At 40.1% G+C, this 16,169-nt stretch overlaps 1 protein-coding gene across 2 annotated transcripts in view; it reads left to right on the forward strand.

Annotated features, from left to right (window-relative positions):
* GPR176 (G protein-coupled receptor 176) overlaps window positions 1–14,255 on the forward strand; it is a 78,973-nt gene extending 64,718 nt beyond the window's left edge. For both annotated transcript variants that reach the window (XM_043517508.1, XM_043517509.1), the window contains exons 3-4: window positions 3,512–3,764; window positions 8,806–14,255. In XM_043517508.1, the coding sequence (XP_043373443.1) occupies window positions 3,512–3,764; window positions 8,806–9,919 (1,367 nt within the window). In that variant the 3' untranslated portion in view covers window positions 9,920–14,255. The remainder of the gene's footprint in view (window positions 1–3,511; window positions 3,765–8,805) is intronic.
* The last annotated feature ends 1,914 nt before the right edge of the window (window positions 14,256–16,169 follow it).

Raw genomic sequence — 16,169 nt, forward strand, 5'->3', positions numbered from 1 at the left:
TATAGTATTTTCAGCTGTAATGACCTGAAACATGGAGCTATAAACCAGCCAGAATACTGATAGTAGTCTGGGATCTTTCACAAATTCCAAAAGCTAATGACAGAGGAATGTGGACAAAAAAGGGACAACTCTGGCTATACAAGTATGGAAAAGGCTCAAAGCACAGACTGCTGTAATGCTAGTTAAATAACTCAGTCACCTAGATCCTGTCATCTTCTCCCATGAAAATAAATGGATGACGGGTGAGCAAAACTGATATGGAAAACTGTGCAGTTCCCTGTGTAGGCTTTGATTGTCTCCATACTATCTGACTCCTGCGTGGAGTTTTTAATGCCTTATTTTCTTTGCGGCGAAGGCTTTGTGGCATATGGTAGGAAATCTGCCGATTTCAAGCTATCGGCATGGAGAGCTTGCCACTGCATGCTGATTCCCAATGTCCTAGTCTTCTCTGGTAGCCTGGCTTGCCTAGGAGCTAGTTAACCATGGCTGCAAGTACAAATAAAGTTAATGCTTCTCTGAGTAGCATTAGTGCCTGATTAATTTTCCATTGAAAAACTCATTAGTTTTGGAGGTATAATACCTTTTTGAGTGCTTGCACTCAGCTCTGTCCCACCGAACACATGTGGGGGTCCAGTTGCATCATGTATAGGTAAAGGATTCCTCCATCTTAGAGAGAGAGAGAGAGGAACGATGCCTTGTGAGCTCTACTCCTCCCACTCATCAGCCAGGTTTGGTCAGGACTTGTGCTATTTTCATTTCCTCTATACCTCCCAATTGAAGAAATCATATGACAACTCATGGTTTATAAACTGACTCCAAGGCTGTCTCTCTAGAATCAGACTGTCCTACTTCATTAGACCTTATGCCACAGGAATATGAAGAATAGCTCAACACTTCTCTAGCAGTGTCTGAACCATAAAAACTTCCGCTAGTTGCTTTTCTTTCTCAACTTCTTTATTTGTATTCATTCCAACAGAGAGGTGAACCTTGCAGTGATTTAGTGATTTACTGTGAAGAGCTACTAAAGAAATTCAAAATAGGTAAATAGTTTCAATTTACAAACAAAGCCATCAGCTTCTCCCCTGCTCCAGGGCATCATAATAGTATGTTGTTATTGTCTGAAGTGTCCTCCTTTAATAATGGAGGATAGGAATAACAAGGAATACTTTGTTGAGCAAGTGATATGATTGACTGAATACCTTCTAGTGCTTTCGGAAGCTTTAAACCCAGCTGATTGAATGCTGCTTGGTGAATATTTTATCATGCCCAGGGCACCTGCCAAAACTAGATGATGATTCCATTTTTAAACACATCAAATAGTAAATACTTAGCTAAATATTTGGTCAGCTACCAAATAGGAATTTGGGTAATAAGAAATACACCATACAATTGATGTAAAATTGAATAAAGAGTTATATTTATTTACTGTAAACCTATACAGCATATCAATGGGGAATATTTCAGAAGTTATACTGTACACTTTCTGAAATGATACAGTAAAGATACTGGCTAGTTTCTAAAAAGCTAGTTGGCAGAATGAAGCAAGGACCTACACTCAACTCAACGGCATTTCTATCTATTTGTTAACACTAGTTGTGATCTCTGGTTGTGCTTTTCCTATTAGGAAATGTTCTCTTTTCTGTAAAAATCTCTCTCTTGCAATCAGGTTTCAGAGTAGCAGCCGTGTTAGTCTGTATTCGCAAAAAGAAAAGGAGTACTTGTGGCACCTTAGAGACTAACAATCTTGTATCTGACACCTTGGTGTGCAGCAGGAGGGACCCAGCACTAAGTGCTGCAAAGGCAGATTGCTTCCTTTCCCGTTGTGTTGCTGTGGGATTTTAATGTCATGGATAAGGAGTCCTTCTCTGTACAATGACAGCTGTGGGCCTTTAACAACTTCTTGTGAAACCAACTACCCATCTGGATTGGTTTTGCCTTCAGCAGGGGGAGTGATATTTCTCTGGCCTTCTGCTTTTAGCATATAAATCTTTCTGTGTGTTAGGTGATAAGCTTTGTGGGTGATATTTCAAAGCCACTTTTGAAAAGGTTGGCAAATGCAGCTCTCTAGTTGTAGTGGGTATATGTCTGGTCCCTGGGTATATGTGTTCTGTTACTGTTTTTTTTTAAAATTAGGGGAAACATGATGGGATTTTAGGGTCTACAATTATCCTGAAAAATGGCATGCTGGTGTTGTCCCTTCTTCTGACACCAGTGTCCTTTTCTGACACCAGTGTCATTCCTCTGTTCAGCAGTAACAAATATGTGGAGCCTTGCAGGTCAGCTTCCCAGTGGAGGAGATATCAGTGACATAGAATTTTTAGTATATGCTAAGCGTAGCTTGTTTTTTTTATATCCATACACAATTCTAGAACAAAGGTGGTCAGACAGCATGCACGGCAGTCCGCCCCTTTTTCCAGGAATCTCAGCCCTGCAGCAACACAAGTTACTGCCTCACAAAGTTATTTTAATCAAAGCCAAAGGCAGAGAGCAAACTTTTCTCTGCTCACAGAACTCCGTCTCTTCAGAAGCTACCTCCTACAGAGAACCCTGCCTAAGAAATACTAACAACAGCACAGCATGTCTTCCCAAGACTGAATATTATGTTGCACACTAAAGAAAAAGAACTTGAAAGACTATGTATAAAAGCAACACTTGGTGACATCTGCCATAACATTATATATTATTAGTTACTGTCGAGGTTATTCAGGAAGAACTGAGTTTTTGATGTCAGACTTTTTGTGTCAGAAGTAGAGTATGATCAGTAAATACTATCTGAACTAATGTTGATTTCTGCCTTTCCTTTTTCTGTTCCTCTCCACACCCTCATCCCACATTTCTCTTCAAACTGTAGACTATATATATATCTTGAATATTGGAAAAACTTGGTTGATTTCATCTTGTGTGTTTCTCGTCTCTTTTTTTCCCTTGGTATAATTAGACATTATTGTCTGTATGGAATCCCATAAATTGAAAAGTAAATGAAGATAAATCTAATTCTTTTGTTGCCTAATACAGGCCTCGATGCACTACTATAAACTTGTACCAAGGTCTTCAGAGGTAGTAAAAAAGCAGGCTGCTGACCCATTTTCACAGCCAGACAAGTAATGTAAAATCAGCTTTACCTGGAATCTTTGTTTTCTTACTCTGTATATCTATCTTTAAAAATACTGTGTGCCAATTTTCTGAAATGTGGGTACCTTAATAGATTTCCATATTTGGATATTCAAAACAAACTGCCCATTTGAAACACCTGTGTGTCAATTTAAGCATCTAAATGCATGGTTTGGGCATCCTATTTAACCACTTATGTTTGGAAATTGAACTCTTTGTGTCCAATTGTGCATGCACATACATACATGCTCTTGCTCTGTCTATATAATACAAATATTAGGCGGAATCAAAGATATATAGCTAATTCTAAACAAGTGCTTTTATTTGCAGTACTTTGAAACATTCAAATTAGTCAAAAGTATAGATTTGTATTTTGTCTTTTTCTTCCCCCTTTTCCCAGGAAACTTCATGGTGCTGTGGTCGACCTGCAGAACATCAGTATTTAAATCAGTAACAAACCGCTTCATTAAGAACTTGGCCTGCTCTGGGATCTGTGCCAGTCTAGTCTGTGTGCCTTTTGATATTGTCCTTAGTGCCAGTCCACACTGCTGTTGGTGGATCTACACCATGTTCTTCTGTAAAATTGTTAAGTTCTTGCATAAAGTCTTCTGCTCAGTGACCATCCTTAGTTTTCCTGCCATTGCTTTGGACAGGTAAGAAATCAAATTTACTAGCATAGTGTCCTTGATTTTCTTTATTTACTTCCCTGCTTAATTACAGACATCTGAATGTTAAATATTGTTTAATGGTGCCTTGTGCCAATATATCAACTGCCTCCACCCCAGCTTTGTGTCCACAAAGTTCAATTTCCTTCCACACAAGTATGGATATAAAGATTAATCTCTATTGTGTAGAACAGTTTCATTTCAATTTATCCTGATATCTATGGACTTCACAAAGGGGTTTTGATATGCAGATGTATCTTCAAAGATGCTTCTATCCTCTTATTCCTCCTGTCATTAATCCTTCTTAATAACAAGTCTTTGGGATGAACAAACTTCTCGGATACTTGTCTATTAACTCACTCATTATGTGATTAATACTTTCTGATCCCCCTTATCTTGAGGCAGATCTCTATTAACAGGGAAAAGTACAGTTTCACATGTGTGGTTCTGTGAGCAAAATACAAATTTTTGGTTCCAGACTAATACAAAATTATTATTTGTATTACCATAGTACATAGGAGCCCCAGTCATGGACCAGGACCCATTGTATGAGGCACTGTACAAACATAAAACAAAAAGATGGTCCCTGCCTCAAAGAGCATACAATCTAAATAGACCAGACAGACCTACGGTGGGGAACAGGGTACAACGCACAAGCAGAGTGAATGGTGTGATGGCAGCAAACATCATGTTATTTCCACAATTTTCTCACTCTCTTTAGGTAGGTATAGATGGAAGAGGATAAAGTAAATGGAAAGAAAAAGGAAGGGAGGGGGCACTGAAGGCGAGAGGGTAAGGGGGACAGGGCAGTAAGAGGGGCAGGTCTGGAGTGAAGCTGAGGTGAAGAGACTGTGAGGGAGGAGCAAACAGCCAATTAGCACAGGGCAGAGAAAGTACAGTCAACACTAAAATCAACAGTTCTTGCTTTGGCTGCTTCTTCCCCTACCGGCTGGAGACTCTGACTGGCTCCTCTTGGCAGCTTTCTGCCAGGCCATACAGTAGGCGGGGGGAGGGGGGCAGCCTGTGGGTCCTAGTGTCCCCCAAGTGGGCAGCTGTCTCCCTGCACAGACCTGGGTCCAACACGGTGCTGGACCAAAACAGAAATATGCAGTGTGTAAGATTAATATTGGGCAGGTTGGTCAGATGACATAAGATAAATGGATGTTGCAGCTGCCAGGGGAAAGCAGACTGTCTTGTAAACATAAGTGTGATACAAGTTAATTGCATAATTAATGCCAACTAAATTGTTACCTGACATCAAAGTTATATGTTACTTGCAAGTAATGATCCCTACATTGTGTATCGTACGAATGCTGTTTGTGCTAATCTGATAATTGTGTAGTTAACTTGAGTCACTTCTGTAAGGAACCAAATCATCCATTGACTTCAGCAGAGTTAAACCAGGCATGAATTTTGTCCAATAACTTTCTATTAATATTGGATAAAACATTGCATACTACAGCTATGCCTGGAAGTGCCTCTTTAGCTTTCCTTATAATTTCTATATTTTCTGGTCTTTATTATTTGACACTTCCTTCCCTATATGGTGTCTGACTGGGGAGAAGAGAGAATTAGGGGGTTGAGGATCTACTACATCCCGACATTTCAGGCATGATCAAAAGGGAGAATTATGTTTCACCCAATGCAAACTAAATGCACGAGCCCAAGAAAAACAGAATTTTCAAATGGGGAAAAGTGATTGGCCCATAACTGTTACAGCACTAGTGTGCATCAGGATAATACATACAAGTAAACACAGGGATCAATCCTGCAGGGCTTCTGCAAACAGAGCTCTCATTGATTTTTTAATAGGAGATACAGACAGCCACTCACACAGGACTTGCAGGCTTGGGTGCAAAATTTATATGCGTATTGTTCCATTATATACATCCCTGTTTTGAAGAGTTTAGCTTTGTAATTATAATTTGCCACTTTGGGTTTCATTAAAAAGTTTGCACCTTGTCTGAGTAAATCTGGCTGAGTTTCAAGAGCACTTGGACTGATTAATGGTGGGGTGGAAATCACTAGAAACTCAATTGAGTTTTCCTTTGAGTTTTTGATGTTTTTCAAACTCTGAGCTCAAAAGGAAACTCAGGATGGGAGCTCACCTAAACTAATTAAAGGAAGCCCTATGAACCAAACTGGTGGTGTTTTGAACAACTCTATTTGACTAGACACATTTCCTCTTTACAATTCACAGCTTAAGGATGGTGTTAGCTAAACCCAGTTCCTGCACTTTTGGTTTGTTCTGGTTTGAAGAGAGACTGAAAAAGAATTGTACTTTTCTCTTTAAACAAAAGGGGCTGGATGGGGCTGATTATTAAAACCTTCATTAATTACTGGTGCCCCAGTGAGATACTGTATGGACACTTTACAATGACTACTCTGTATACAAAACTGTTGTATCCAGTCAAACTAATCTCCATGGAGGGAGGCTTCCATCCAAGGTTGGTCTGCTATCAGCAATTTCATCTTCTAATAGCATCACTAGCAGTAAAAGCCATAAGGCATATCTGTGGTATCATGAGATGCCTTTGAAGTCTGATATGTATTTTTATATTTACAAATTGTCTGGGGCTTACATTGAAGCTATTGTTCATCTCTAATGTCTTCAAGGAAGAGGATATGGGTTTTTGCATGGGTAATTATTGAGTTGAGAAATATTCAAGATTCATATTCAAGCATCAGTATCTCAAACAAAAAACACTATACAGCTATCTGCGACCGTATAAGCAACAGACACCATGGTCACCAGTGAAACTGCATACTATGTGGGTCTTAGTGATAATATATATTCGTGACCTTCAGCATCAAATAGCACAAGCCCCTACCACTTGATAAGGAGAATCCCTATGATTAGAAATAAGTCACCTAAAGGACAATAACACCACAAATACACGAGCAGATTCTGATTTTTAAAAGCTCAAACATCCCCATCTGCAAGCAAAAAAGAGTATGAATTTGAGCATGTAATTTGTTCAGTTACCACAGATGCATGTGCAAATTGCTAGGTATGTTTATAACTATCCATTTACTGATGGCCCTGGGCACCACAACTTTTGAAAATCAAATCCACACTATTTTCTACAGTAGAGGGACACATGCAGTGCTACATACATTGCACCTAGATGCAGAAATCATACTGTACTGACAGGGCCTTGTAGTTAAGCATCAATCATACTACAAAGCAAAATGTTTTAAAAAATTCTTGTACCTGTTTTTCATGCACATGCTAAGTAAAATTATATCCAATTTATTTTTAGTGCTCTCTCTTGAAGAGTAGAGCTAAGACTCCTGATTTTTACAGCATTTATAGATATCATGCTTGCTTACACAGGGTGACTTACCACAGCCGAAAGCATGTATGCAACAGGCCTCTCACTTCACTGACTTGCATGACACATGCCACCAACTACTGCAACCATTCTCCAATCATATCAGCCAGGTATATTGTATTGCTGCTTACAATTACATTTTGTTTAGAAACAACATCAGAAGATATTTAGGATGAAGACATTGACAGTGCATTAGACTACTGTTCTGGCAAAATCTATCCACATTTCTTATTGCCCTACATACACATGTTGGGATTATTCTGTCCCTGTTTGTGACCTCTGCCACTTTGTTTTTGGGATTTTTTTTGGTGCTAAGTACTGTGGGAGGTAATCCATCATAGGACATCCTTCAGATTAACATTGAGACTCTGGCGTTTTGAATGAACATAAATGTGCCTCAGTCATTATTATTCTTTTTTCTGAATATGACCTGTGCAATGTGCATGGAGATAAGAAAATTATGAGAGAGCCACTTGGAAGTTTCAAGACCTGTATAAGATATTTTTAATGAACATAAATCCAGACAAAAATGTAATATCCCGGGTATGGTAGGGATAGCTATTGGCTGATCACTGACATGTGCTTTCCAGGTGTGGATCTTCAGTCCTGTTCTAGAGTCAGACCTGTAAAGCCAGACTCTTTTTTAAGAGAAAGCAGAAACTGGTAGTCATTTGGCAATCCACATCATACTCAAACAGCTACCAAAACACTATCCTCATCTCCCTCTGTCAAGCCAGGAGACTGGTTTATAAACTGGAGTACACTTACAAAGTTTGCAGATGATACCAAGCTGGGAGGGATTGCAAGTGCTTTGGAGGATCGAATTAAAATTCAAAGTGATCTGGATAAACTGGAGAAATGGTCTGAAGTAAATAGGGTGAAATTCAATAAGGACAAATGCAAAGTACTCCATTTAGGACAGAACAATCAGCTGCACATATACAAAATGGGAAATGACGGCCTAGGAAGGAGTACTGTGGAAAAGGATTTTGTGAACCACAAGCTAAATATGAGTCAACAGTGTAATGCTGTTGCAAAAAAAGCGAACATCATTTTGGGATGTATTAGCAGGAGTGTTGTAAGCAAGACACAAGAAGTAATTCTTCCACTGTACTCTGCGCTGATTAGGGCTTAAGTGGAGTATTGTGTCCAGTTCTGGGCGGCACATTTCAGGAAGGATGTGGACAAATTGGAGAGAGTCCAGAGAAAAGTGACAAACTAGAAAACATGACCTATGAAGGAAGATTGAAAAAACTGGGTTTGTTTAGTCTGGAAAAGAGAAGACTGATGGGGGACATGATAAGAGTTTTCAAGTACATAAAAGGTTGTTACAAGGAGGAGGGAGAAAAATTGTTTTTCTTAACCTCTGAGGATAGGACAAGAAACAATGGGCTTAAATTGCAGCAAAGGAGGTTTAGGTTGGACATTAGGAAAAACTTCCTAACTGTCAGCATGGTGAAGCACTGGGAGATTGTGGAATCTCCATCATTGGAGATTTTTAAGAGCAGGTTAGACAAATACCTGTCAGGAATGGTCTAGATAATACTTAATTCTGCCATGAGTGCAGGGGACTGGACTAGATGACCTCTCAAGATCCCTTCCAGTTCTATGATTCTTTGATTCTCTGACTGTGTGATCCCAAACAATCAATACATATATTCACATCTCTTTAAACTGTTCTTGTTTTTTGGCAGGTACTACTCAGTTTTATACCCATTGGAAAGAAAGATATCTGATGCGAAGTCTCGAGACCTGGTTATCTATATCTGGGCCCATGCCGTGGTGGCCAGCATTCCTGTATTTGCTGTGACTAATGTGTCCGATATTTATGCCATGTCCACCTGCACAGGATCCTGGAGCTACTCCCTAGGCCACTTGGTGTATGTCATTATTTATAACATCACCACTGTTATTGTACCGGTGGCTGTGGTGTTTTTCTTTATGATTCTTATCCGCAGAGCACTGAGTGCCAGCCAAAAGAAAAAAGTCATCATAGCTGCCTTAAGAACGCCTCAGAACACTATTTCTATTCCCTATGCCTCCCAGAGAGAAGCTGAGCTTCATGCCATGCTGCTCTCCATGGTTATGATCTTTATTTTCTGCAGCGTTCCCTACGTGACTCTGATGATTTACCGTACCATACTCAACATACCAGATATTTCAATCTTCTTGTTCCTCACTGCTATCTGGTTGCCTAAAGTCTCTCTGCTAGCCAATCCTTTGCTCTTTTTGACTATAAACAAATCTGTACGGAAGTGCTTAGTGGGGACAATAGTGCAACTACACCGGAGGTATAGTAGGAGGAACATTATCAGCTCTGGGAGTGTTGCAGATACCAACTTGGAGCCCAATGTCCGTTCTGGTAGCCAGCTTCTGGAGATGTTTCACATTGGGCAGCAGCAAATCTTCAAGCCAACAGAGGATGATGAGGAGAATGAAACAAAATCCATTGGTTCTGGTGACTTTCAGCAGAAGGAAATCCCTACTACCAGTTTAGTGGTAGAAGAGACGTTAGTTCAGAAATGTCTACAACACACCATTGCAGACTCGGCTGCTCAGGTGGCTCCTGCCATGCCAACAGAAGGAGAGCTGGTCAATGATAAATATTCAATGCAGTTTGGCTTTGGACCTTTTGAGTTGCCTCCACAGTGGCTCTCAGAAAATCGGAATAGTAAGAAGCGACTGCTGCCTCCCTTGGGGAATACCCCTGAAGAGCTCATCCAGACAAAGCAGCCCAAGTGTAAAGCAGAAAGAAAAATCAGCAGGAACAATAAAGTCAGTATCTTTCCCAAGGTGGATTCCTACTAGGAGCAGGAGCTCTGAATAACAAAGGAAGGCCACTTTCTACAGTACATGATCCCATGGATCATTGTTATGCTGAAATTTGTTACAGGCTGATTTTTGTGCCAAATACGTAAAAACAAAAGGGAAACATATAACAGAAGTGTTCCTTATGAATGTGTTTTCATCAAATATCTACTGGTGTCATTCCTGCTTTATTTGTGAAATCCAGACGGTAGTACAGGTCTAATTCACTTCCAAAGGGTATGTATGGCTTTGTATACATTTCCTGTGAAACTTTCATGTTGCGGTCTGGCAGCTGGTTTATTGGGCACTCCTGTGTTTAGTAAAATGAAAACAACTATTCTGTGTTGCAGCAGCAAGCCAGTAGGCAGGACTTCAAGGAGCGCAAAATGGAGGCAAAATAGGTAGGCCATGCCCCTTCTACACAAAAATGGACACAGCAAGTTTCTGAGAGTTTCATTAATGAAATATAAAAAGATGCCCTTTCTCTTTAGCTGATCTCTTACAGCAAAGTAAAAAATTGCCATGTCAGGAAAAGCCTTTAGGTTTCTTATGCATGTTACTCTTCTCTTCCTTTTGTAGCCCAGTTATTTTCTCAGTTAAAGAATGCTTACTTTTGGCCTAAAAGGATCAACTAGCAGAGGAAGCCCAATATTTGGTGTAGGAGGCCCCCCAAATTGTTTAGAAATTAACAGAAAAAAACTTCTAAAATAGCCATTTCCTCCCTTTAAAAACAAATGCATTCCTGTAGTTTAATGAAAAGTAGACTTTAGTCCATGTGATACAGTTTCTTCCCAAAGGAGCATGCATAGATGTGCCTAGGGCATGAGCCAATGCAGTTAGATCCCATGGTGATGTGCATGTGCCTACTGGGTGCATGATTTTGGCATGCTGTAAATAGCCAGAGTCCTGGGTAAATATGTGGTCTGCTTGTGCCCTCTTCTTTTGACTGTTTTGTGAAAACACAAGGCATTACCTTTATTTGCCTGCATTTCCCAAGGTGCAGAAATTGTAATACCTTTTAAACAAGTGATGTTGCAGCAAGCTGATGGTTAGCCTCCGAATGGAATAAATGGAAGTGCCATTCTTTACTCTTGGCGGGAGTAGGGAGACAGCACAACCCCTAAATTTCCTTTTACTGGTGGGCATAAACCCCAAATACGCTAATTGTAATTTACACCACCCATCTCATACTAGATTGGGGTGGCCAACTTGAGCCTGAGAAGGAGCCAGAATTTACCAGTGTATATTGCCAATGAGCCACAGTAATACATCATCAGCCCCCCATTAGCTCCTCCCCTCGCCTGCTTCCAGTGCCTCCCGCCCACCATCAGCCTCATTGATTAGCGCCTCCTCCTCCCTCCCTGCACCTCCTGATCAGCTGTTCCGTGGCATGCAGGAGGCTTGGGGGTAGGTGGGGAAAGGAGTGAGGGCATGGCAGGCTCAGGGGAGGGGGCAGGAAGGGGAGGAGTGTGGGCAGGGCCTGTAGCAGAGCCAGGGGTTGATCAGTGAGCACCCCCGGCACATGAGAAAGTTGGCACCTGTAGCTCCAGCCCCGGAGTCGGTGCCTATACAAGGAGCCGTATATTAACTTCTGAAGAGCCACATGTGGTTCCGAAGCCACAGGTTGGCCACCCCTGAACTAGATCATCCAATATATGACTTTCACAGCAGATTTCCACACCTGGTGCCTAAATCCTTTGTGAATCAGAACGACACTGTCCATTCTATCAAAAAGCTAGTCTATCTAGGAGTGCTCAGGCATTGTACTGTAGCTCACCTTCCTTCTTGATTACAGATGTATTGTTTTGCATATCTTGAATGTGAATTTTAAACTGTAACAGTCTGTAAAACAACCTTAAAATTACTGTACCCCTGGAACTTTAATCCTTGTTCAGTTGCAAGTGGCCCTTCCTTTCTTCCATTTCTGCATTTGCTATTGTCTCTCACTGTAGTTTATCAAAAGCACAGATTGATGATACCCTAGTACTCTTTGTGCACACTTGTTCTCTGTTTGTAGTTTAGATCTTTGGTGCATACCAAGCCCTCACCTGTAGCCTACTGCCTGTTTAAATAGTTTTCTTTAAAATGTATTTTTTAAAACAAATAGGTGAAAACTCTTGTCTAGTTTAAAATAACTTGCCAAATCTGACCAGCCCAGTGTTGAAAGAAAGAAAGAATTCTGCCTAGGCAGAGTTTGATGAATAACTGTTCTTCCTTAGACACATCTGAAGCACGATTGTGGTTTCAGATGGAGCTAAGGGTGATTCATGTCTACTAGTCACTCAAAGCAAACATTTTAACAAAAATGTGAAGAGTGGTTTTTAAACTCCATTGTAAACAGTGTTTCTCATCCTCTCCTTTTAGGTTTGTTGCTATGCTAGTTTAGGGGTTCTCAGCCAGGGGGCCACAACCCCAGATGGGTCACAGACAGGTCACAACCACCCTGCCCTTTCCATTTAGCAATATGGGAATGGGGTCTGGCTAGTGGAAGGGAGTGGAAGGTCCCAGGATGGAAAATGTTGAGAATCACCGTTACTAGTTATTTTTTGTAAGTGTTGGTAAAATATTGCAATGGAGTATGTTTGTTTTTTCAGAGTTACTAGTTCAGCAGCCGTTATTAACAACACATCTGAAAAAGAAAGCTGTCAGCTACTGCATCTTCCTTATAAGCTTTTGGTTAAATTAAACATTTGTGGTCTGCTTCCTAGTTGGCATGAGCCAAAGCCTGCAGTCTTCATCTGAACCTTTCCCCTTCCTCCAAACTTTGGGTCTTCAGAATGGAACCCAGCTGTGAACCTCCCTTGAAAAAACAAAGCCACCCTTGGTTTTGCCCATTCCTACTTTCACGTTCAATAGAACAATGATAAATATGGAGTCAAATTCAATAGATTTACACCAGGTCTGAATTTGGCCTTTTTAATCCTAGATTGTTTTGGAGGGTGACAGGTTTGGTTGTTTTTTATTATGAAGACAAACATATATGTTTCCATTCATATTGAATGTATTTAGAAGCTGGCATGTATTTTTTTCAAACTGCCACTTGCGACACTGCATTGTTTCAGGAAACAAATTTGATTTGGATGCATTTTTTTTACACTTTAAGAATTGCTTTGGAATATAAATGATAGCTGGAAGCATTTTATTTTAGTCATTTTTGCAGCAGAGTTTATCCATTTGAACTTCTGTGAGAATCAGAGAAATGTATGAAAGCACATCTTTTCTGTTCAGAGAATGAGTGAGCCCCTGGATAGAGCATAATACAGATGCTTTAGTCAGATTATAAGCAATCAACACTCTGGTAGAACTGTAGTCAAAGAACAACAAATCATTCAGGTGAGTGATAATGAGCTAGGGAATATTTCACTGTTAGGGTGCTGGTTTAAACTCATGATAGATCACTAGTAACTGTCATTATCATCATAGGGCTTGTCACTACATTCCTTCACAAGGGTGCCTCCTAAATGTTGGAGCAGGCTTATGCATTTACCTAAGCCTCTTCTCTGCACTGCCCAGTGTTCCACCACACTATTCCATATTTGGGGTCAGGAAGGAATTTTCCTCCAGGGCAGATTGGAAGAGACCCTGGAGGTTTTTCGCCTTCCTCTGTAGCATGGGGCAGGGGTCACTTGAGAGAGGATTTTCTGCTCCTTGAAGTCTTTAAACCATGATTTGAGGACTTCATAGGTGAGGTTTTTCGTAGGAGTGGGGGTACCCAGGACTGTGAGTCACCTTATTACCCCCCTGCCTCCAGCATGAGAGAGACTTGCTTATACTTTATCCCTGACACCACCAGCCTGTTAGCCACCAAGCACTCTCCTCTGGGCTGTAGTGTCCAGCCCCTTATCCACTAAACATTCACAGAATACCAGGTCTGCTGTCCCCAGAGGGTCAGTATACACACCAGCTGTATGATTCAACTCAGGATAAGCACCTTGCTTAATACTCCAGCACTGAGATTACTCCTGGGGAATTCTGCGCCACTGTGTGTGTGCAGAATTCATGTTCCCTGGCAGAAAAATGACTTCCTATTCCTTTTAAGCTTTTCCCTCCAAGTCTGACATCTTTCACAAGAATAGCAGGGTGGGGCCGTCTGAGCCCACAATAGCTCATTAACCTTGTGTTGCCCTGTGTAGGGTTTGTATACCCCATCACAGGCTGTTTGTTTGCTTATGCACGACTTCTAGCTGTGCAATATGCTCTCTGGTAACCTGTTATGAGGAAAGAGCTAATGATCAAGCGTTCTACCTTTTCCTGATCATCAAATCAAAGTGGGAGGGGGGACCCAAACACCCATCCCCATACTGATCATTGGGGAAAGTAAAGGAAATTGAATGATGGAAAAAGAAGGAAGAAAAGACTGAGGTAATTTGGGCAGGGAAAGAGACTGGAAGATAACCTTCTCCCTTTAAGAATACCGTTATAACCCTATAGAATAAAGAATACAGAAAAATCACTCATAATAACTCATAATGTACAGAAAAATAAATCTTTTACAAGGAAAAGTACAGATTAGAAAACAATGTCAATTTCCTGTACCCAAGTACCCCTGAAAATAATGTAATATTTAAATAACATATGGATTTAAAACAAAGCAATTATTCAGCATTGTAGTGCTGCATTGGTTGGCTCCTCTGGCAACAATGGATTTTGATTGCATAGCAGGATACACTTACATAGAAAGCCAAGAGTCTTGTAGTACATGAAAACATTTAGTTGTTCTGAAGTTGTAGTAATTTAATGTATGCACTTGATTTTTAATATATATTTATACACACATATATCTGTATGTATATTTTGCAGATAAAAAGCTATCAGGTTTACTCTGATATTTGTCACCTTTTATAATCCTTTTCTCTTGTCTACACTAAAGGTCTGCTTTCAAGTATTTTAAAAATCAGTTTCTAAGGGGTTGTTGTAACCTTGTTTTGTAACTGGAATACAACACAAGATTTGAATTCCCAGTTTAATTAATCTTGTGATGTTTATCATGCCAAACCCTAAAACAATAGACAAAAAATATTGTTACTTATTAAGTTGCTAGCTTAACATTTAAAGTTGTATATCAAGTAACACTGCAGTTTAAAAACAAAACAACTAAGCAACAGAAAGTAATGGAAATGAAAGGCTGAGGGAAAGCTGACAATGTATTCAAATATTCACAGTTTACACAACATCTGGAATAAACGCATCTGCACCCTTGTTTCCTGTCTTCCTCTTGCTTCACCTGCCTTGCAGAGCTTTATAATTCTGTAGGGTGCCCAGTTCCCTGTCTTGCTGGGTCCTGAAGAAGCTTCTCACAGCTCCAGTCTCCTCTCCTTGCACGGCATGGCTCTTACAAAGCATGCAAGAGAGCATATCGACTTCGCAAAGTGGATTATAAAGAGCTTTTTAAAAGTAGCCTCTTTCTCTCTACTAGGCTTTAATGGCATATCTTTAGGTATGTATGGTTTAAAATGTTACAATCAAGCTTTTACTTTTTAAAGCTAAAGAGCACTCATGAAAAGGTAAGAGACTGTATGATTTCAATAAAATTCATTTGTAAGGAGCCATAACAGAATGGTTCAGCTGACTGCTTTCAGACTTTCAAAACAAAAAGAGTATACCTGGAAAGCATTTTATTTCATTTGAAAAATACTTTTTTCTATGTAAAATTAAGGGTTATTAAAATAAAATAGGTGTTATAAATAAGTTATAGTGGTATCTGTACCTATGGAAATGCTGCTTTGGGACTAGTCATAGTAATCTTTAATAATCTATAATTCAAGGACACATCAATTTTCTTCATACAGAAAAAAAACTAAAAACCAAAAACCTGGGTGCTAATCTGCAATAAAACTTTGACATCTGAACAAAATTAAACAAACCCACTCCCCCACTAACTTGAACCCTGTTCTATACAACTCTGAATACACAAGCTCTTCTACTTGAACTGAGAAAAGCTGCAGCCTCCCTCCTGTTCCCTGGAGGCCAGAGAGAGAGAGAGAGAGAGGAACAGCGGGGTGCTGCCAAGAAAGATCTTCATTTCATGTCAATTTTAAAGCTTCTAAACCAGACGAGGTCAGTGAAGAGTTCTGAAAGATTGATTTTTCTGGTTACTTTACTCAGCAACACCATAAACGTGGAATCTAATAACATTTCTTTGCTCCTTGAACTTCTCTTCTGCATACTCCGTGCTTAGCACTTAGAGGCTTTCCAAACATTGATTTGGTCTTCTCCCAGACACTGCTCTGAGGTAGGTACCAGCAGGTAT

This window comes from Dermochelys coriacea, chromosome 6 (assembly GCF_009764565.3).
Source record: "Dermochelys coriacea isolate rDerCor1 chromosome 6, rDerCor1.pri.v4, whole genome shotgun sequence".
Classification (NCBI taxonomy): Eukaryota; Metazoa; Chordata; order Testudines; family Dermochelyidae; genus Dermochelys; species Dermochelys coriacea.